Source organism: Lycorma delicatula, chromosome 13, assembly GCF_047948215.1.
Source record: "Lycorma delicatula isolate Av1 chromosome 13, ASM4794821v1, whole genome shotgun sequence".
NCBI lineage: Eukaryota > Metazoa > Arthropoda > Insecta > Hemiptera > Fulgoridae > Lycorma > Lycorma delicatula.
The window spans coordinates 37926474-37949285 of NC_134467.1; the positions used below are offsets into that span (position 1 = coordinate 37926474).

At 32.4% G+C, this 22812-nt stretch overlaps 2 protein-coding genes across 3 annotated transcripts in view; one reads left to right on the top strand and one right to left on the bottom strand.

Annotated features, from left to right (window-relative positions):
• DNAlig3 (DNA ligase 3) overlaps positions 1 to 22812 on the bottom strand; it is a 266939-nt gene that overhangs the window by 108467 nt on the left and 135660 nt on the right. The window contains exons 1-2 of one of the 2 annotated variants that reach the window (XM_075380965.1): positions 19359 to 19444; positions 7477 to 7803 (exon numbers count right to left, since the gene is read on the bottom strand). In XM_075380965.1, the coding sequence (XP_075237080.1) occupies positions 7477 to 7792 (316 nt within the window). In that variant the 5' untranslated portion in view covers positions 7793 to 7803; positions 19359 to 19444. Of the gene's footprint in view, positions 1 to 7476; positions 7804 to 19358; positions 19445 to 22812 lie in introns of those variants that run through there. The other variant, XM_075380964.1, reaches the window with a different exon arrangement.
• Positions 1 to 22812, top strand: part of CNMa (CNMamide) — a 158086-nt gene that overhangs the window by 22204 nt on the left and 113070 nt on the right. The window lies entirely within an intron of this gene.

The following is a 22812-nucleotide window of genomic DNA, read 5'->3' on the forward strand; positions in this document are numbered from 1 at the left end:
GAAAAATGACACTCTGGGAACCCAAGAAATCTTTTATATTAGAAATTGGTCTACTGACTGAGCTACCAGAAATAAATTTGTTTATTTTTTTATTAAAACCAAACAAGATTATATAATTTCTAATATATTACGTCTTACTATATTGATAAATAAATAAATCTACTCTAACTAGAACGTAGTAATAAAAAAATATAGATTACGGGTGCACTGGTGCCCGAATGCCATTGCAAAACTGCTTTTTAGGTGATGAAATAAGCCGGTCTCCATGACACGAGCAGTAGCATCTTGGTCGCCTTTCATCCAGAGGTCCCGTGTTCAAATCCCAGTCAGGCATGGCATTTTCACACAGTCGTCTCATCCCTCTGAAGAATACCTAACGGTGGATCCGAAGGTTAAAAAAAAGGTGATAAAATAAAACCTTTCACATAAATTTTCTTTTTTTTGAGTTGACTGGTATTAGTTTAAATGGAAAATTGTAGCGTACGAAAAATTCCATGCGTAACTGGGATTTGAACCTGGACCTCCAGATGAAAAAACAAGATGCCACCATTTCACTATGGAGATTGACAAATTAAAATTTGTTTTAACTTAAAGTTCGCCTTACATTTTATTTTAAAATTAAATATTCATTGTTATCATATCTCTTAAAGAAAGATATTGTCACTTCCTTAAATGGTGTATGACAAATTTGTGTAACGAATGTTCACATATTAAATGTTTTTTTTGGATATTAAAATATTTTGATTTAATTTGTAACCTTCACTTCACTTTTACTTTTATTTTTATTGATATATCATTAAAAAATTACGAGCCGATAAAATATATAAATTAAATTACGAAAATCAGACGGCATAAAAATAGTCTGGATATCTGCAGGAAAATGGTGATAAAATAATCACTAAAAATTTAATCCATTAAATTTATGGAATGTACCTGATTCATTCAAAAGTTAGCCTTTAACCTGCTAACAAATATCTTGTCGAAAATTTGAAAATCAGATGATTGTTTACAGAGATATTATATGAGCTTGTTACAAGTTGATGGTGATGATTAGTCTAGCCTCCAACAAGGTGTCCACATATATCACAACTGTAGCCTCATACGCAGTCCCCACAGGAGCCCATTATTATTAAACAGAAATTTTTTTAAATTTAATTAATATAAATTTAATTTTATTATGTCTGTAATATTATTTATTAAATTGATTCGAATCATTCAGTTCAAACCCAGCTCACACAGTGATAGAGACTAACAGTTCACAGTTCATTAATTCAATTTATTAAAGTTTGTGCTTCAACTGGTAAATCTCTACTACTATGTATATTTTTTTTCGAGATGAAATATATCTTTAAACCTTTTCAGTTATGCCAAGAAGAACGGATAACAGTTTGGTTGCAATTGATAGAGTAGTTTTTTGGTTTATCCAGAACAAACAAAAACCCTATTCCTATTTATATAATATTAAAGATATATATATATATCTTTAATGTAGGGTTAAATGAAACTCTGAGAAATCCAAGACATCTAGACAGTTCTCTATAGAGTTGCTATACCGATTGAATAGTTGTTTTATTTTTTTAAACCAACAAAATCATTGAATTTTTAATAAATTACACCCTCCTACATTGATATACCTAATTCATAATTTATTTTTTTAATTTACTATCTTTTTTTTTTTTTTTTTTGTCTTCAGTCATTTGACTGGTTTGATGCAGCTCTCCAAGATTCCCTGTCTAGTGCTAGTCGTTTCATTTCAGTATACCCTCTACATCCTACATCCCTAACAATTTGTTTTACATATTCCAAACGTGGCCTGCCTACACAATTTTTCCCTTCTACCTGTCCTTCCAAAATTAAAGCGACTATTCCAGGATGCCTTAGTATGTGGCCTATAAGTCTGTCTCTTCTTTTAACTATATTTTTCCAAATGCTTCTTTCTTCATCTATTTGCCGCAATACCTCCTCATTTGTCACTTTATCCACCCATCTGATTTTTAACATTCTCCTATAGCACCACATTTCAAAAGCTTCTAACCTTTTCTTCTCAGATACTCCGATCGTCCAAGTTTCACTTCCATATAAAGCGACACTCCAAACATACACTTTCAAAAATCTTTTCCTGACATTTAAATTAATTTTTGATGTAAACAACTTATATTTCTTACTGAAGGCTCGTTTAGCTTGTGCTATTCGGCATTTTATATCGCTCCTGCTTCGTCCATCTTTAGTAATTCTACTTCCCAAATAACAAAATTCTTCTACCTCCATAATCTTTTCTCCTCCTATTTTCAAATTCAGTGGTCCATCTTTGTTATTTCTACTACATTTCATTACTTTTGTTTTGTTCTTGTTTATTTTCATGCGATAGTTCTTGCGTAGGACTTCATCTATGCCGTTCATTGTTTCTTCTAAATCCTTTTTACTCTCGGCTAGAATTACTATATCATCAGCAAATCGTAGCATCTTTATCTTTTCACCTTGTACTGTTACTCCGAATCTAAATTGTTCTTTAACATCATTAACTGCTAGTTCCATGTAAAGATTAAAAAGTAACGGAGATAGAGAACATCCTTGTCGGACTCCCTTTCTTATTATGGCTTCTTTCTTATGTTCTTCAATTGCTACTGTTGCTGTTTGGTTCCTGTACATGTTAGCAATTGTTCTTCTATCTCTGTATTTGAACCCTAATTTTTTTAAAATGCTGAACATTTTATTCCAGTCTACGTTATCGAATGCCTTTTCTAGGTCTATAAACGCCAAGTATGTTGGTTTGTTTTTCTTTAATCTTCCTTCTACTATTAATCTGAGGCCTAAAATTGCTTCCCTTGTCCCTATACTTTTCCTGAAACCAAATTGGTCTTCTCCTAACACTTCCTCCACTCTCAGATTACTATTACTAATTTACTATCAGATTACCTTTATAGTATTAGTATTATTTCATTATTTAAGTTAAACTGAATAATAATTAGTTAACAAATAAGAATTATATCTAATTATATACAGTAACACCAGCAATAATAAACTGAAACCAAACCATTAGCAGGCTAAATGTTCAAATCTAATTATAACAATTTGAGATATAAAATGAAAGAGACGAAGTGCTTGGTAAGACAATGAAAGGAAGATTTACATTATTAGTGAATTTTAATCTTGATTATTTCCAATCAATAATATAATATATACTTATCAAACTATACTTGAAATTTAATATAAAACAATGTATTGATATTTATCATGAAAATATGCTTGCATTATTAACAACACCTGCATACATATTACAAATGATATGAAAACTCTACTTCTGTAACAAAACATGTTTGTTAAATATTGGAAAAGACATTTAAGAATTACATAACTTGCCATAAATAAACCGAACAAGCTCTATACATCTTTCTCTTGTAATAAAATTGCATAAAAAATATATTGTTTTAAATTGAAAGATTACATTAACAACTAAACTTAACAAATTTTTATTAATAATCAATAAACTTCCACATGAGCAACTTTCTTGGTTTGAAATTTGCTTTCTATAAAAGTAATAATGTTCAAAATTATCAATATCAACTAATGTAATAAACAGAGGACAGATATTTTTTTTAAAGATTTTATTATCATTCCGGGTATAGTTCACTGATATGTAACATTTTTGCCCATGTATAAAGATAAAATTAGAAACTGTTTTCCACCTAGAATCAGTACAATATCATTTAACTTTTGATAATCTTAAATAAAGTAATTTTCTGTATCGCATGAGGTTCATACAAACATATAATATTTTCAATTTTTAAACTTAACCGAGATAAAGAAAAGCACAAAAAAGTTGTGTAAATTTGTTTCATAGTTTTAAGAATACCTGGTTAGAGCATCGTAATATTTTGAAAATTTCTCCTTCTAGACTTGTAGATTTTTGAAGTCTACAGGATCAGTCAACAAAGAGCAGATGAATCCACAAGCTGATCCCGAAACTCCAGAGAAAGGGAACTGGGGGTATGATTTGACACATTTTTTTACTGGTCACAGGTGCTTCAATGTGTACCTATTTGTGCAGATGTTGACACCTTCTGCGGAATGCAACTATTGTGGGAAGGAAGAGACTGCAGAATATTCAATGTTCATGTATGACCAGTTTCTGTAACATAGGGAAGCATACTGGATGGAATTTCGAGTGCTTTCCCCTAGATAACATCATGGGGATTATACTGTGGATTGAATGGATATAGGACATTATGTCAGCAATGTTGGTGAAGATTTATCTGTATAGAGATGGAGGAAAAAGGACAGGCAGGAATAATCCCCTCAGATTCTTCTTTGGTGCTATGTTCATACCAATGAAGGTTCTATCCTGAGGTGAAGGTATAAATAAAGAAGAGATATAAAAGTTTTTAAACGTTTCTGAAATCATAAAACCACTACAACGGAATTTAATAATCTCATATAATAATACAGTCAATTGGAATAATTAACTATGTAGCTATTCTTCTGAAAATGCAGAGAAAGGAAAGAGTCATGACAGCATTGTTAAGATGGTTGAGCTAACAGAAATAAATTTTTTTTTAAATTTGTTTTCATGGGTAGCATCATTAGAAAACGGAAATAAAATTAATACAATTAATTACGGGTAATCAAATTTTTGTGGATTTGAACATGAAGGGAAATACTGTAACCTTAAAATTCAATGGGCCAAAAACAGTAATTTCAATTCCAAAAATATATAAATGAAAATTATTATAAATGATTGTTGAAGTGTATTATATTGTCTTTAATTCGAAAGATTCCAAAATTTAACAATAAATCAATCAAATTAATTTGTTAATCTGGTGGCAAAAACAATGGAGAACAGGGATTAACTATAATGGACTCTTTCTACGATGCAGTGATTTCTGGGGATTGCATAACCATCTGAAGAATACGCTTTTTAAAACGTGTAATTTTTAATTTTATATATTATTATTTCATAGTCTAAACGATTTCAGTTTTAAATACAACTGAAATCAAAGTTGGCCCAGTAATAGCACAAATTTCTAAATAACAATATTTATTACCAAATCTGTATCAGCATTCGATAGGCTTTTGAAAAACATTCAAATCATTGATCCTACTTAAAAATTGCCTGTATATAATATACACAAAAAATTAATCATTCATTGATTTCCTTAGTTGTAACAACTGAAATACTACACTGCTTCTTTTTTACAATAAGAAATACATTTTTAAAGCGTGTAAAAAAATGCTTGTCTTTACCACAATTCAAACCAAGAACCTTATAGATGAAATGAACAGACTATACCATAGAGATTGATAAATTTAAATAATTATCCATTGCGTCAATAAAAAACATTTAGATCACGGTGGAGGGGGGAATATACGTATATAAAAAGGGAAGGAAAATTCAGAAAACAATTAGGCTTACATAAAAATTTCTTTTCTGTTAAAAAACTATTTAAAAAGTATGAATAAATCTGTTTGTAATTGATTCAGAGAACTGAAAATAAAAAAAGAAACGACAGAAAATTAAAAACTAATCTCGAGTTAAAACAAAACTTATACTTCTCCTTTAAATATAATATTTTGTAATACAAATTTATTTTATTCAAACGGGGTTTTTTTTTTTAAAAAAAAGAAGATTGATGGGAAAATAAATTAATTAAAAAAAAATCAAACTTTTTTCTTTTTATATTGGTTTGCAATAACTTAGACCAAATACAATATTTCTTTAATTAAATGAGGGAAAAATAATATCGAAAACAATATTTCCTTAATTTGTAATTAAGGAAAAAGGAAATTATTCTTGAATGATACAATTTCTTTTTTATCGATCGTTATATCCAACCTAAATACTTAATTAGAAATAAAAATAGAACCGCAGATAAAAAAGGTAAATATAATTTCCGATTATCAAGAAGAGTATTTTTAAGTATCTAATTTTTAGCATGCTTTATTGTTGTTATTAATGTTACGTACAGTAACTGTAATAGTTTTAAATGAACAATCAATACAGAAACATAATGATTCAAAAAATTCAAATTCAAGTAATAATAATAATAATAATTTCATATTATTCCAATAATATTATTATATTGGAATATAATTTTATTATTATATTGCATTATTCTACTACATTTAAATGTAGTAGAAATAACAAAGATGGACCACTGAATGTGAAAATAGGAGGTGAAAAGATTATGGAGGTAGAACAATTTTGTTATTTGGGAAGTAAAATTACTAAAGATGGACGAAGCAGGAGCGATATAAAATGCCGAATAGCACAAGCTAAACGAGCCTTCAGTAAGAAATATAATTTATTTACATCAAAAATTAATTAAAACATCAGGAAAACATTTTTGACAGTATATGTTTGGAGCGTAGTTTTATATAGAAGTGAAACTTGGATGATCTAAGTATCTGAGATTAACCCACCAGGTTGGTGTACTGGTGGGTTCAGGATCAAAAACACCTACAACAAAAAGTTACTTTACCAGAACTATGAACTAAGACACTCTCTCTTTCTGTTTACCCTCAGGAACCACCATAAGATATTTACTTGTGTGCATGAATGTAAGTGAAGTGTGGTCTTGCAGTCTCAGGTCGACCATTCCCTTTAAACCCACCGGGCTGGTGTAGTGGTAAACACGTCTTCCCAAATCAGCTGATTTGGAAGTCGAGAGTTCCAGCGTTCAAGTCTTAGTAAATCCAGTTATTTTTACACGGATTTGAATACTAGATCGTGGATACCGGTGTTCTTTGGTGGTTGGGTTTCAATTAACCACACATCTCAGGAATGGTCGAACTGAGAATGTACAAGACTTCACTTCATTTACACTCATACATATCATCCTCATTCATCCTCTGAAGAATTATCTAAATGGTAGTTACCGGAGACTAAACAGGAAAAGGAAAGGAAAAAAGTATCTGAGATTAAAAGATTAGAAGCTTTTGAAATGCAGTGCTGTAAAAGAATGTTAAAATTCAGATGGATGTATATAAAGTGACAAATGAAGAGGTGTTGCAGCACATAGATGAAGAAAGAAGCATTTGGAAAAATATAGTTAAAAGAAGAGAGACTTATTGGCCACATATTAAGGCATCCTGGAATAGCCGCTTTAATATTGGAGGGACAGGTAGAAGGAAAAAAGTTGTGTAGGCATGCCACGTTTGGCATATATAAAACAAATTATTAGAGATGTAGGATGTAGGAGGTATACAAAAAAGAAACGACTAGCACTAGATAGGGAATCTTGGAGAGCTGCATCAAACCAGTCAAATGACTAAAGAAAAGAAAAAGGCCGAGTAGATATAAGTAAAAATAAATTAATTAAAATCTCAACATCCACATTCAGGATGGATAATCTTATAATTTGAAATATTTCAAATTTCTTTTTATATCACAATATAAAAACATCTTAACAATTTTATTCATGAAAATCAAATCATAGTTTTAAAACAATACAATTAAAAGTAAGATAAAAATATATTTACAATCAGGAAGATGCGTAAATATTTCTTCTTGATCATCTTTAGATATTTTATCCCAGCCTCCAATATCATCATAATGTTCAATTTTAGCCGTTGAAGCTCTTTGTTTTTTAAATACTTCAAACAAACAATCAACATGATGCCATTGCTTCATTTTACCCGTACCAAATGGATTATATACATTCTTCGCTAATCTTAATGAATTCGCTTCAATTTTTTGCTTACATTTTTTACAAGCAGCTCGACCAGTTTTAGCACGATCAACATGGAAATTTTTTTCATCGTCAGGATTTACTGGTTTATCATTTTCATCAGACATTTTTAAATATTCTGAAACAAAGAAACAAATTATATTTTTAGTCCCATATAAAATAGTACATATAATTCCACAGATTTATAAAAAATAATTAAAAATATTAAACCAAATAATACGAGTAATTTTTAATTAAAATTATTTTAATATATTAACAAAAGATTTTGAAGATTGGTATCCTACCTGGTCAAAAAAATATTTTAACTTGTTCGTGATATAATTAGCTTTAAGGATTTAAATCTACAGTGCATCAAAATTAGAGAATTATACGTAAAAAAAGCCTGTACATATGTACGTACGTAATAAGGTATACGAGGTGTGTGAGAAAAGTAATGAGACTGACTTTTTACTTACCAAAATTTTTATTTTTTTCAAAAAAACAATATAATCCCCTTCAAAGTAGTTCCCTTGGGCAATTATACAGAGCCGTTGCTCCCACTCCTGGTAGCAGCGCTGGAAAGCTTGATATGGTAGGGCTTTTAACTGATCGGTCACAGTCTTTTGAATGTTCTCCAGAGTTCCAAAATAACTTCTTTTTAAGACACGTTTCAATTTCGGGAAAAGGAAAAAGTCACAAGGACTCAAATCAGATGAATGGGGAGGGGGGGGGGCTGAGGAACCGTAGGAATGCGTTTTGAGGTCAAAAATTCCCTGATAAAAATGGCGATGTGACACAGGGGCATTGTCATGATGAAGCATCCACTTGTCTGCAATGTCTGGTCTCACGCGAATCACTATTTTCCTGACCCTTTCAAGGACACCTTTGTAAAACACTTGGTTGACAGTTTGTCCTGGAGTAACAAATTCTTTATCTACGGTACCCCTACTGTCAAAAAAGCAAATCAACACGGTTTTGATCTTTGATTTGCTCATTCGATATTTTTTTCGGTCGAGGAGATGACGGAGTGTGCCACACTTCGGTTTATCGCTTTGTTTCAGGATCGTACTCAAAGATCCAGGATTCATCACCTGTGATCACATGATTGAAGAATTATTGGTCGTTGTCAATCCTCTTCAAGAAGATCAACGCACACGTTTCTTCGATTGTCCTTCTGTTCCGTTGTGAGGTTTTTCGGCACCAATTTCGCATGTCCAAATCGTCTGTCAAAATTTGATGTACGGTGAAAGTGTTTAAGTATAACTGTTCACTCATCATCCTTATTGTTAAACGACAGTCTAATCTCACAAGAACCCTCACACGCTCAACGTTTTCGTCTGATTTTGAAGTTGAAGGTCTCCCTGAGAGAGGTTGATCTTCAACGTGTTCTCGGCCTTCCAAAAATGATTTGTGCCAGCGGAAACTTGTGCTCTTGATAAGCAATGTTCCCCATAGACCTGTTTCAGTTTTTCAAAGGCCACACTGGCGGATTCCCCAAGTTTAGCACAAACTTTGATTGCACAACGTCGCTCTAAATTCCGATGCTCCATTTTCGTAACACACAACTTCACTAATGGCGCTGTCAAAAATAATGTGTTGGCTCAACGGAGTTGAAACTCGTACTGAGCATGTGGAAGGGATTAACAAACCGGTCTAGCACAGACCGGTACACACAGCGTTGCCAGAACTATGCCAAACGTAGTATAACTTCAAAAATCCCTTTCAGCACCTCGTAAGGAGGAAATAGATCTCACCGGTACTAAGTAGGGAATAAAAAAGATATTTCCACCTTCAAATTTACTCAATACAACAATGATTCCATGTGAAAAAAGTTTCAAATGCTTAGCAAAAGACAAGCCCATCTTCTTATAATTCCAGCACCATTTTGGTCATCCCTTGCCGTAAGGGTTGGTCATATCAAAAATTGTTTCAGACAAAAGTTTTAGGCAATGTTTAGATGACTAACGAACACTTTAAACCGAATCAATATTGTGCCTATTAAGGGAGGTGTAATGGTTTTGTCTTCAAAACCACATTTTTTCCACCTCTAGGGCCAACGGTTGGTGATATCAAAAAACTTTACTTACATAAGTTTTAGGCCCTTATCCAAAGAATAGCAGGAACTTTAAACAAATTCGATATTTTACTTAATAAGAAAGTTATAGCGATATTTTGTTTTTTCGAAAAAGCCCCCCCCCCCCCGATTTCCATTCCCATGATCCGATTTTGGCCGTTAACGAAGTCGATCCAGATGTTCAGAAGAGTTATTTTTAAGAAACAATTTGAAAGTGATTGGCGCAAAATTACGGCAGTTATCGTGTCTACAAGAAAGTGAACTATATATGTATATACATAAAATTTTAACGGTTATTTTAGGATCTGGGGGATGTGAAACGCGAAGATCTGTCGAAATTTTCCGGAAATCGAATCATGGTACCCATTACATTAGTAGCTTTCTTATGAAATTACCTAAAACGTTAGATTGTCCAAAAATACTATGAGATAAACTATTTTGTAATTTGGGGGGGGGGGTTTTACCCATTTACAACCCCCTGAAACTGAATAATTCATTCGGTTAGAAAAATAGATATTTTACATAAAAATAAAAACAATAATTTATTTTTAATTATTAAAGATCTTTTACTGATTTTTAATAAAAGTCCATTTACAACCATGACCTCGTTTATATTAATCGTCACGTCATTAATTATTAAATATCACGTCATTTAAATATGAAGTGATGCGTTGATATTAAAGTGTAAAGCTGCCCTATCCTATTCGTATTATATTAAATATAAACTTAAAATATAATGTTATAACTTATTATGTAATATTAAATTTAGACTTGTTTTTTCATATTATAGTTTATTATAAACGTGTCATTATACACGTGCATTATTCGTATTTTTTTTATAAATTTTGTTTTTATAAGATAGGCGTTTTTAATATTATTACGTTCTATTAAATGAAATATTTTATCTCTTTAATTTTTAAAGAGAAAATGTAATAATATATTTTATTACTTTTGACCGGAACATTTGTTTATAATTCTATTTTGTAATATGTCGACATTAGAATATAAACAACAACATATGAAGTAAAAGGTTACATATATATATATATATATATATATATATATATATATATGTAACTATATATATATATATATATATATATATATATATATATATACTTACTTCAGGGTTATTATCTTTTTTCTGTTTAGCCTCCGGAACTACCATAAGGTATTACTTCAGCGCATGAATGAGAATGATATGTATGAATATAAATGAAGCGTAGTCTTGTACAGTTACAGATCGACCATTCCAGAGATGTGTGGTTAATTGAATCCCAACTACCAAAGGACATTGGTATACACTATCTAGTATTTAAATCCGTAAAAAAGTTATTCTTGCCTTTTCTAGAATTTGAACCTTAGAATTCTCGACAAGGTATGTAAGCACCGAAGTAACGAAACAAAGGTTCTGTGACCATTTCACATACAATCAAATTTTCTATAAATTTTATTTAAAACTCTTACACGTTCATTACCCACTAAACAAAGATATTTTACTCTAAACATAAAATAGAGGGGTTTTCCGACCGCAATCCTTTATCTTTTACTACAGATTTCTCGAAAAAACCACTAAAAATACAATTCTGGGATATATTTTTTTACTTCGACTTTTTTAGGTCACCTTACATAAAATTAGCCTTTAATTTAAACCCATCGGGTTGGTCTAGTGGTTAACGCGTCTTCCAAAATCAGCTGATTTGGAAAGTCGAGAGTTATAGCGTTCAAGTCCTAGTAAAGCCAGTTATTTTTACACGGATTTGAATACTAGATCGTGGATACCGGTGTTCTTTGATGGTTGGGTTTCAATTAACCACACATCTCAGGTATGGTCGAAATGAGAATGTACAAGACTACACTTCATTTACACTCATACATATCATCCTCATTCATCCTCTGAAGAATTATCGAAACTGTAGTTACCGGAGGCTAAACAGGAAAAAGAGAGAGCCTTTAATTTAAGTTCAAAGAATTAAAATCTGAATTAATTTTACTGAAGGCGGAGAAATCGGAACGAAATATTTCGTCCACCAACAAAGCGTTTCCGAAGATATCTATGTAAATAAAAATATAAATGTTCGTTTGTTCAAAGTCTTAAATCTCCGAAAATTCTTCACCAATTGCTTTGAAATTTTGATACAACGTTGCATTCAAATACGCGCGTATTTTTATATACCTAAGATGTCACACTTGTGACAAGTAAAAACATGTTTTTTTTTAAAAATAACAGCGCTATCTGTTGGATGTAAAAGCAACACATGCTATACTAAATATTTTACGATTCCATTTAAGTGTTTCCCATATGTGTGTCCGGTATAGACTAAAAAACTACTGTACTGATTTACACAAGGGGAAAAAGGGAGAAAGGGAAAAAACTAAAACGGTAAAAGGGAAGAAGGGGAAAATGGAAAGGATAAAGAATAAAAGGGAAAAGGGTGAAGTAGGAAGGGGAAAAGGGAATAAGAGAAAGAGAAACGGTAAAAAGTAAATGTAAAAGGGGAGGAAAATGGGAAAAAGGATAAAAGGAAAAACGGGAAAAGGAAATGGAAAGAGGAAAAAGGAATAAAGGAAAGAGAAATGAGGAAATGTAAACGGGAGAAAAAGGGGAAAATATAAGAACGAAAGATAATACGATAAAAGTGGGGAAAAGGAAAATGAGGAAAGGGGAGCAAGGGTTAAAGTGAGAAAGTGAAAGGTTAAATTTTGTGAAGTTCCGTAATGTTCATTTTGTTAATGTTTTATCAACCTTTCAATTGTGTTCATTTAATCTATATATATATATATTTTTTTTTTTTTGAAAAAAAAATCTATGTATATATTAGGGTGATTCAAAGAAACGGGAAATTTTGAAAGTCTTGTTGGTAGCCGTGGGCGACTGGCACCACTTGCTAAGTGGCGCCAACTTCTGTAACCTAACCTGCCATTTAGTTGTTATGGATCCTTGGAGTGGTGCGCAACGTGCATTTGCTATCAAACCGTTTTACAAAAACAATGACAATGTGGAGGGAGCGCGTAGAGAATTTCGCCGCCATTTTAATCTGGGACGGCACGACCGTGTTCCATCAGCACATGCAATTAAAACATGGATATATAATTTTGAGGAAACCGGTTCGGCAATGAAAAAGAAACCTCCGGGCCATGAGCGAACCGTCCGTACACCACACAATGTTCAAGCTTTACAAGTTGCTGTCACACGAAGTCCACATCGGTCAATCCGTCGTCTCTCAGCATATTTACAATCGCATAGTTAAAATGTTTGCAGAATATTAGTGAAGGACTTGCAATACCTTCCGTACAAGTTGCAGATCGTCCAGGAACTGAAACCGAACGATGCAGTTGTGCGAGCACAATTCTGTAATGTAATGCTTCAGAAGATAAACGATAACGAAGCGTTTGTTCACGAACTGTGGATGTCAGACGAAGCGCATTTCCACCTCAGTGGATTTGTTAACAAGCAAAATTTTAGGTACTGGGCACAAGAAAATCCTACGCAGCTACACCAGCGTCCGTAGCACACCACACGGTCACTTTCTGACTGTGCAATGTCATCTTACAGTGTTATAGGCCCTTATTTTTTTGAGGATGACAACGGTCTTGCGATTACAGTGACGTCGGCTCGTTACGTAGCCGTGCTTGAAACCTTTGTTGTGGAACAACAAAAGAGATTTCCACCGATTCTTAACACAGCCTGGTTTCAACAAGACGGAGCAACGTCACATATTGCACGAATATCGATGGCAGCTGTACGCCGATTGTTTGGACAACGTGTCATTTTACGAAACGGTGACATTAGATGGCCTCCCAGATCGCCTGATCTCTCAGCTTGCGATTACTTTTTGTGGGGTCACCTTAAAAGCAAAGTGTTCCACAGTAGACCTGCTGCAACGGAAGAACTGAAGACAAAAATCCGAGAAGCAATCGCGGAAATTCCAGTCGAGATGTTACGTCAAACCGTGAACAATTTAACGAAGAGACTTCGTGAGTGTTTAAATAGAAGAGGAGGTCACCTGGAAGATGTCATCTTTAAAAAATAAACTAAAATGTATGTATCCTAAAATGGCAACATTTGTACAATTACATGAAATAAAATTCATTTTCTAAAAAAAATGTTTCATTAACGTTATTTAATTTTTAAAATTTCCCGTTTCTTTGAATCATCTGTATATATCTACTCAAATCTAGCAAAAGCAAAGTATTACCGGGACTGCTAGTCTTTATATATAAATTTCCTTCTTTGTTTTCATTATTAGAACATATCCTGAAAGTTTTTTTTTTACATTTCTCTTGAATCCCCATATATAATTTCATGAATTAATTTGAAAGTACGTATAATTAGTTTAAATTTAATTTATAAATAATTATTATTTAATAACAGATTAAAAATATAATATATATAAATCAAAGTTTAAATTTTGTAAAATATTATTGGTAGAAAGTGATTGTTACAACCATGTTGGGGTTAACTTAAATCTACTGTATATCCACTTACGTATTAAACCAATTTTTCGTTTCGATACTTAAACAATTAATTTCAAATCCTAACATACACTTTTCATTAACACAAAACAAGCCGCGCGCAATCCCACGCAAACTTTAAAGTCATATTTTCAACAAGTATTTCTCCTTCCTCCAATGATTCTTTACATACGTCTTAGAATAATCCTAGAATAATTATATATCGATTCTCTACATTTAGATTTCAAAACGATTTAAGCCCGCACGCTATATAATGCTATCGAGTATAATTATAAGCAAGAATTATCCAGTTTATTAAGGACATCAATTAATTATACAATAACACTTGTATTTAATTAACTAAAAGTGTTCTTAAGTTATACATCTACTTGATTCTAATATAGTAAAATACGGTTTACCACGTAAATATCAGAACTAATTAATTTATGCTTCGAATTAAAAGAAAGTATATTTCAAAAATAGATTTTTACCAGACTTACACCGACAATAAATTACATAATTATTGTTATTTCTATAAATAAGTCCCTCCCCACACGGAGCTAAAACCAACATTGATAGAAAAAAAAAACTATTGCGCAGTTCCGCACACGAAGACCGACTTTTCGTTATTTTATTTTGTTTCTTTTTGAAAAAAATAGCAGCTCATCCTAACGTTTCCTTTCTTTTTCCTGTTTAGCCTCCGGTAATTACCGTTCTAATAATACTTCAGAGGATGTTATGTATGAGTGTAAATGAAGTGTAGTCTTGTCCGGTCTCAGTTCGACCATTCCTGAGATGTGTGGTTAATTGAAACCCAACCACCAAAGAACACTGGTATCCACGATCTAGTATTCAAATCCGTGTAAAAATAACTGGCTTTACTAGTAGTACTTGAAAACTCATCAAAACCTAAAATTTTAAAAAGAAAACGAATTTAGAAATAAATAAGAAACAAGAAAATCAATAAGTTAATAATTCCAAGGTCATCATTATTTCACAATCAGAAAGGCAGTGGTTTATTTATTTAGCGTATGTCACCAAAACTCAACACCATTTACAGTCAAAAATTACAAACTAATATAATTACAAATTATATATTAATTAAAAATTAATATAAGCTACTCATTCTGGAGCCGCCAAGGAAATCTTCAGGGTTCCTTTCATAAGCTGCCCTAGGGGAAATTTCTGGATGTGTTTAACAGTTTGATTTTCACCACACTCAGAAAGGGGCGTCGGTGTTTTACCCCATTTATACAGGAAATAGGCGCACCTACCGTGCTGAGTCCGTATTCTGTTTAGCGTTGACCATGTCTTACGTCGCAAGTCAAAACCCAGCGGCCTTTGAGTAATACTAGGGCTATTAAGAAAGTAAGGAACGTTTCCACCTGACGCCGCCAGGTGCACGCCAATCGCGTATATCGCCAGGTGTGCTCGTGCTCGGCACCTCAATCAGCGTCCAGCCGTGACAACTGGAACATCTCCGCATTGCCCGTTTTTTTAATATACAAATTTGAAATGTGTGCTGCAATCGAAAATTCCGCCAGTTGTGAGGTGCGGTCTGCGATTAGTTTTTTGTCGGCAAAAAACTTAAAACCAATAGAAATTCATCGGGAACTGTATGAAGTGTACGGGAACAACGTAATGAGTGAAAGTTCTGTCAGGAAGTGGTGCATTCAGTTTAAAAATGACCGAACAAACGTTCACGATAAAGAGAAGAGTGGACGTCCGAGCATTGTGCTGACGATCTGGTCTCCAAAGTTGACGAAAAGATTCGTGAAAACCGCCGTTTCACAATAACTGAGCTTTCTCTATGTTTCACGGACTTTGTTTGAAATTGTTTCACAGAAGCTAGGCTACCACAAATTTTATGCAAGATGGGTGCGTCACTGAGTGGTTGAGATCACAGGCGGCAGAATTCTATGACACGGGAATTTCAAAGCTTGTCCACCGCTATGATAAGTGCCTGAATTTGTATGGTGATTATGTTGAAAAGTAGTATTTTAGTCCCTCTTTCACATGTATATAATAAAAAGTTTTTCTTGTAATTGGTTTTTTAAAATTCCAAAACGTTCCTTACTTTCTGAATAGCCCTCGTACACGGGATTTAGTTATTCAGCTTTGTGGTTCATTCTCGAAGCCATGCGTCAGTTCGGTTAAATCCTTCCTCTGTGGCAGCAATTGCTGTTTTGATAGGTGGATTTCTAAATTGAAGGCCATCACGATTGGCATCCTGAATGTCCTTATGTATCGGTAGGTTTCGATTGTCCATAATTTTCTTGTACTCTCTTACAAGAGCGTTTATACAGCATAAGTCTGGGGGTGGTAAGGCAGTGGTATTTTCAGAATACAATGCACCACATATGTTCGATTAACCAGTACACTCTATATACAAGCATCACATTTCAACTCGCTCACCACTGTGGCTCACTGCATAAGCGCGTATGAAAAATACAACATTACGCAATCAATATAATCCTTAGATAAAAAAACATATACCCGAAAGAAGGTAACACTGTATGAATACGCCGAACAATAGCGGGTGATTCAAAAAGGATTTCACAATTTTAAAAGCATATAAAAACTTATTTATATAATAGTTTCCACTTACCAACAATCTTTAATAGTATGTTCGAGCGCTTTCGGTTTATCCATCCTCAGGAACATTTATATATATAAAAATTATAAATATAACAACTGGTCGTTAAAAGGTAAAACAATGTAAACGTTATCCGTCATGTCAGTATGAAGGTCTCAATTGTTATGCTAAGTTGTTTTGTTAGGTTAACATCTCAGGATTGTCCACACCTCAGAATCTACCAGGCCGAATTTTTGCAGTGTTATCCTAAAAGCACCATGACCGGAAAGAAATTGCGTCACATGTTTGTTAGGATGTAACCAACAGGTGTCCCGCAAAACCAACAACATTTGGAATGAGATAATGATCCATCCTGATCCCCTAGGAGAAGACACAGTCCAACCATCCCCTCCATACCTAAGCCCTGATAGGCTTTACTTGAGGTCATCTTATAAACCTCCGCAAACATCCTTATTAACCTCCGGTTAACATCTCAGAATTGTCCACACCTCAGAATCTACCAGGCCGAATTTTTGCAGTCTGATCCTAAAAGCACCATGACCGGAAAGAAATTAGGTCACATATTTCTTAGGATGTAACCAATAGGTGTCCCGCAAAACCAACAACATTTGGAATGATCCATCCTGATCCCCTAGGAGAAGACACAGTCCAACCATCCCCTCCATACCTAAGCCCTGATAGGCTTTACTTGAGGTCATCTTATAAACCTCCGCATATGACATCTTTCAGTTGCCTCGGTCCAGAATGTCAACGATTTCCATCGGTGTAATGATTATTAAAAATCACAAAACACATCTCAAGCAAGACTGAAAACTATAGTCGTTCAAGGAACTGAATCAGCTACTTACCCGAAAGGTAAAGTGAGTTTACATAAGACTCAAACGCGGAAAAAACCAAAACAGATATAACACTAACAAAACAAAAACAATATATCGTAAAACAAAGCTCGTCGTTATATCCTTTCTTCCCGACAGTTTAATTTCAATAATTTCAACCAACTTTTTTACTTCCTTGTACGAAGTAAAGGAAGTCCATTTTGACTAGTTTCAGCGCGACACCTGTACGTACGTTTATATTTCGCGTAACTCAAAAACGATTAGCCGTAGGATATTGAAATTTTGGATTTAGGACTGTTGTAACATGTAGTTTTGTACCACCCCTTTAGATTGCAATCGACTGAACCAAAAGTGTCCCAAAAAAGTTCAAAATCCACACAAATTTGGATTTTGGACTTTTTCTTAACTTTAATAATAAGCCGTCATTGAGAATTTTTAAACGATATAACATAAGTATTACTTATTTTCATTGGTACCAGAGTTATAGCTAAATAAAATTTTAATTAATGAAATATTTGGATCTTACAAGGGGAAGGAACATCGGTTCGAATCCGATTTCATACACATATTTTTATTTTTTTAATTTTTTAAATTAAATACATTGATTTATTAATAAAATTATTAACCGGTGATTGCAAAAAAGTTTTATGATAAATAATAATTGAATAATAACAAAAAGAAAATTATGAAAAAATATGAGAGGTTATTAATGAAATAAAATTTTATGTACTCTTCATTTAAAAAAAAATGTGTACATGTAATTTAATATGCGTACAAGGAAGTTATGTGGTGTCCACATCAGTTTTATTTTGCTTTTCAAATAATTTATGATTTGGTAAATTTTACTATCCCCGTCTAGATAACGCTATAGGTCTAAAATTTAAAGTATTGTAATCGGCCCAATGTAGGAATATGCGATTTTCACCGGATCTTTACGTTTTGACACCTATAGGAACCCAATAAACAGGTTGGAAATTTCCCGGATGTTAATGTTCGTACATATGTGTGTGTATGTTAGGTGTTGGTCACCTTATATCTCCAGAACTACTGGACCGATTTTGACCAAACTTCTTCAGATTATTTCTATATATGGAGGATTGATGCCATTAAAATTTCAACTTAAAAAATCAAGGGAATGAGGTTGTATCCCCTCATGAATGAGGGCATGAGGCTGTAAAAAAGTCACGCTAAGTATCTCGAGATTTCGCAAAATTAAGGTCAAAATGTTTTTAGGCACGTGTGTTAACGATTAAAAAATAACAATATTTTCAAAAAAAGTTTGCAAAATCGCATCTCGTCACCTGGTCGACACCTGGTCAACTCGGTACCTACCTCGTACGTTAAGCCTCGCGGCTACACTAATCTTCCAACAGTAAAAGCGAAATTTGTTCTGTGTAATTTGTAAAATTACTTTAGTTAGTACCGAATGTCACCGCTAGTACCGCCACACCCGCGCGAATGAAATACAATATGCGCGCGCGCTTTAGTTTTTGAATCATTGAATGAAAAAACGGAAAAATATTATATTTAAATAAAATGACAAAATATTTTTAATTAATTTGTGTGTGTGTGTGTGTGTGTGTGTAAGCCGTGCATCAGAAAAAACCCACAGTCGTAGGATTTTTCCGGAACGTGGCTTTAGCCGCGTGACAGGAAAGTCCTACAACTGTGTTGTCAGTTTTTTAATTAGTGACTTCTTTTCGTATTAAAAAAAAATTCTATGAAATATTTACCAAAATAAATATATATTTTTCAACTGTTAATCATAATATGAACTCACAAACTATTGTTAAAGATTAAATCACGTTTAACAACTGACCTTCAGCAGTGTTTAACGAAACTCACATGTACAAGTAAAATCTGGTTCCCTTCCACAACTCAAATTACAGTCATACCAACGTCTGACAGATAATTTTCCCATTGCAAACAAAATCGATAATTAAATATTTATTTATGAAACAGCTGTAAACTTTTATACGTAAATAGCTGTAGATTAATGTTTTTTTTTTTTTAATTTGCCATTGTTTAATCAATTGATTTTCAATTTTATCATATATGAAACATTTTCAATTTATTTTGTTTTCTGTATATGTCTCATTTATAATAATTTTATTTTAAGAGCTGAGAGTTAAGAATTGAAAGGAGAGTGGAAGAAGTGTTAGGAGAAGACCGATTTAAAAAAAACGAGAAAAGTATAAGGGACAAGGGAAGCAATTTCAGCGCTCAAATTAATAATAGAAGGAAGATTAAAGAAAAACAAACCAACATACATGGAATTTATAGACCTAGAAAAGGCATTCGATAACGTAGACTGGAATAAAATGTTCAGCATTTAAAAAAAATTTGGGTTCAAATACAGAGATAGAAGAACAATTGCTAACATTTACAGGAACCAAACAGGAACAGTAATAATTGAAGAACATAAGAAAGAAGCCGTAATAAGAAAGGGAGAACGACAAGGATGTTCCCTATCCCAGTTACTTTTTAATCTTTACATGGACTAGCAGTTAATGATATTAAAGAACGATTTACATTCAGAGTAACAGTACAAGGTGAAAAGTTAAAAGATGCTACGATTTGCTGATGATATAGTAATTCTAGCCGAGAGTAAAAAGGATTTAGAAGAAACAATGAACGGCATGGAACGGAAGTCCTACACAACAACTATCGCATGAAAATAAACAAGAACAAAACGAAAGTAATGAAATGTAGTAGAAATAACAAAGATGGACCACTGAATGTGAAAATAGGAGAAAAGATTATGGAGGTAGAAGAATTTTGTTATTTGGGAAGAAGAATTTTGTTATTTGGGAAGTAGAATTAGTAAAGATGAACAAAGCAGGAGCGAAATAAAATATCGAATAGCACAGGCGAAACGAGCCTTCAGTCAGAAATATAATTTGTTTACACCAAAAATTAAATTAAATGTCAGGAAAAGATTTTTGAAAGTATACGTTTGGAGCGTAGCTTTATATGGAAGTGAAACTTGGACGATCGGAGTACCTGAGAAGAAAAGATTAGAAGCTTTTGAAATGCGGTGCTATAGAAGAATGTTAAAAATCAGATGGGTGGATAAAGTGACAAATGAAGAGGTGTTGCGGCAAATTGATGAAGAAAGAAGCGTTTGGAAAAATATAGTTAAAAGAAGAGATAGGTCACATATTAAGCCATCCTGGTATAGTCACTTTAATATTGGAGGGACTAGTAGAAGGAAAAAATTGTGCAGGCAGGTAACGTTTGGAGTATGTAAAACAAAATTTTAGGGATGTAGGATGCACGGGGTTTACCGAAATGAAACAACTAGCACTAGATAGGAAATCTTGGGGATCTGCATCAAACCAGTCAAAAGTGATTTTAAAATATAACTCTGATAAAATATCTTTAATTACTAAATAAATATTTTAGGTTATAATTTTAAAGTATATAAATAGGTATATATATAGCCTTATAAATAAGTATATATTACATTATAGCATTAGGTATATAAATAGTATGTACATCAAAACGCGTGTATTCGAATGCAACGTTGTGTCAAAATTTCAATGCAATCTGTGAAGAACTTTCGAAGATTTAAGATTTTGAACAAACGAACATTTACATTTTTATTGATATAGATATAGCCATATGTATAGCCAATTATATTTATATAGTCTATGAATTCTCGATAATGTTAGGTTTCCAACGATAATCATACACCTAAATCGGTTCAGCCGTTGAGTCGCTACAGTGAATAGAACAAACAAACGGACATACATAAAACTTAAATATATTACATTCCATTTTGGGCAGTCGTGTAAAATTTGAACATTTTCAAAAATTCTGCATTTTAGTCCGGGATCTATTTATTTTTTTTTTAATTTTGAAATTTCTTGGTAGATCGATATACGAAGTTAAAAAAAACTTTCAAGAATGTTTTGAAAAATATTTATATAGAAGGGAGATTGAACAAAAGAACAAAAAACATATATTTCAATTTTAAAGGTAGGGGGGGGGGGTTGATTTAAAAAGAAAATTATGGTTTATAAACGGATTGTAGGTAACAAAGCTTTCTCTACAATGCCTGTGAAGAAAATCAAGATTGTTTTTTCGTGATATCACCCATCTAATCAACGAATTTTGAAAAAAAAAATATGATCAGTAGTATCTTTCTCTAAATTCGAAAAAATATTTTTCGAAAAAATTCGCAAATTATTTGAGCGAAGTTCGTAAAGATCGCTTCAGTTAATCTTGAGTTAAAAGGCTAATAGTATTATGTTTCATTAATATATAGATTTTTTTTTTGGTCTAGTTGAACTAACTGAAGTGTAAAACGTAAAGATTTGCAAAACACTCAATAACCCATATTAGAAATAATACTTTTCCCTTTAATGTAATTATTCTAACTATATTTTCCGGAAAAATAAAAATAATTTTATTGTCAGATCTCATTACATTATTCCATTTTCTAAGTTTCTATAATAAAATATTTTGCTTACTAGTAGATGCTTTTAACAACAACACTGTTTTTCCTTCTACACGAGATTTCTTTCAACAGAAATTAAGATTACATATATATTCTAAAGATAAATTATTGTTGGTGGTAGGTAAATTAAATTTATTATTTTTTTTACTTTTCGAATAGCCCATTTACAGGGCACGGTATTTGGTCTAGATGAACTAACTGAAGTGTAAAACGTAAAGATTTGCAAAACACTCAATACCCCATATTAGAAATAATACTTTTCCCTTTAATGTAATTATTCTAACTATATTTTCCGGGAAAATAAAAATAATTTTATTGTCAGATCTCATTACATTATTCCATTTTCTAAGTTTCTATAATAAAATATTATGCTTACTAGTAGATGCTTTTAACAACAACATTACACTGTTTTTCCTTCTACACGAGATTTCTTTCAACAGAAATTAAGATTACATATATATTCTAAAGATAAATTATTGTTGGTGGTAGGTAAATTAAATTTATTATTTTTTTTACTTTTCGAATAGCCCATTTACAGGGCACGGTATTTGGTCTAGATGAACTAACTGAAGTGTAAAACGTAAAGATTTGCAAAACACTCAATACCCCATATTAGAAATAATACTTTTCCCTTTAATGTAATTATTCTAACTATATTTTCCGGGAAAATAAAAATAATTTTATTGTCAGATCTCATTACATTATTCCATTTTCTAAGTTTCTAT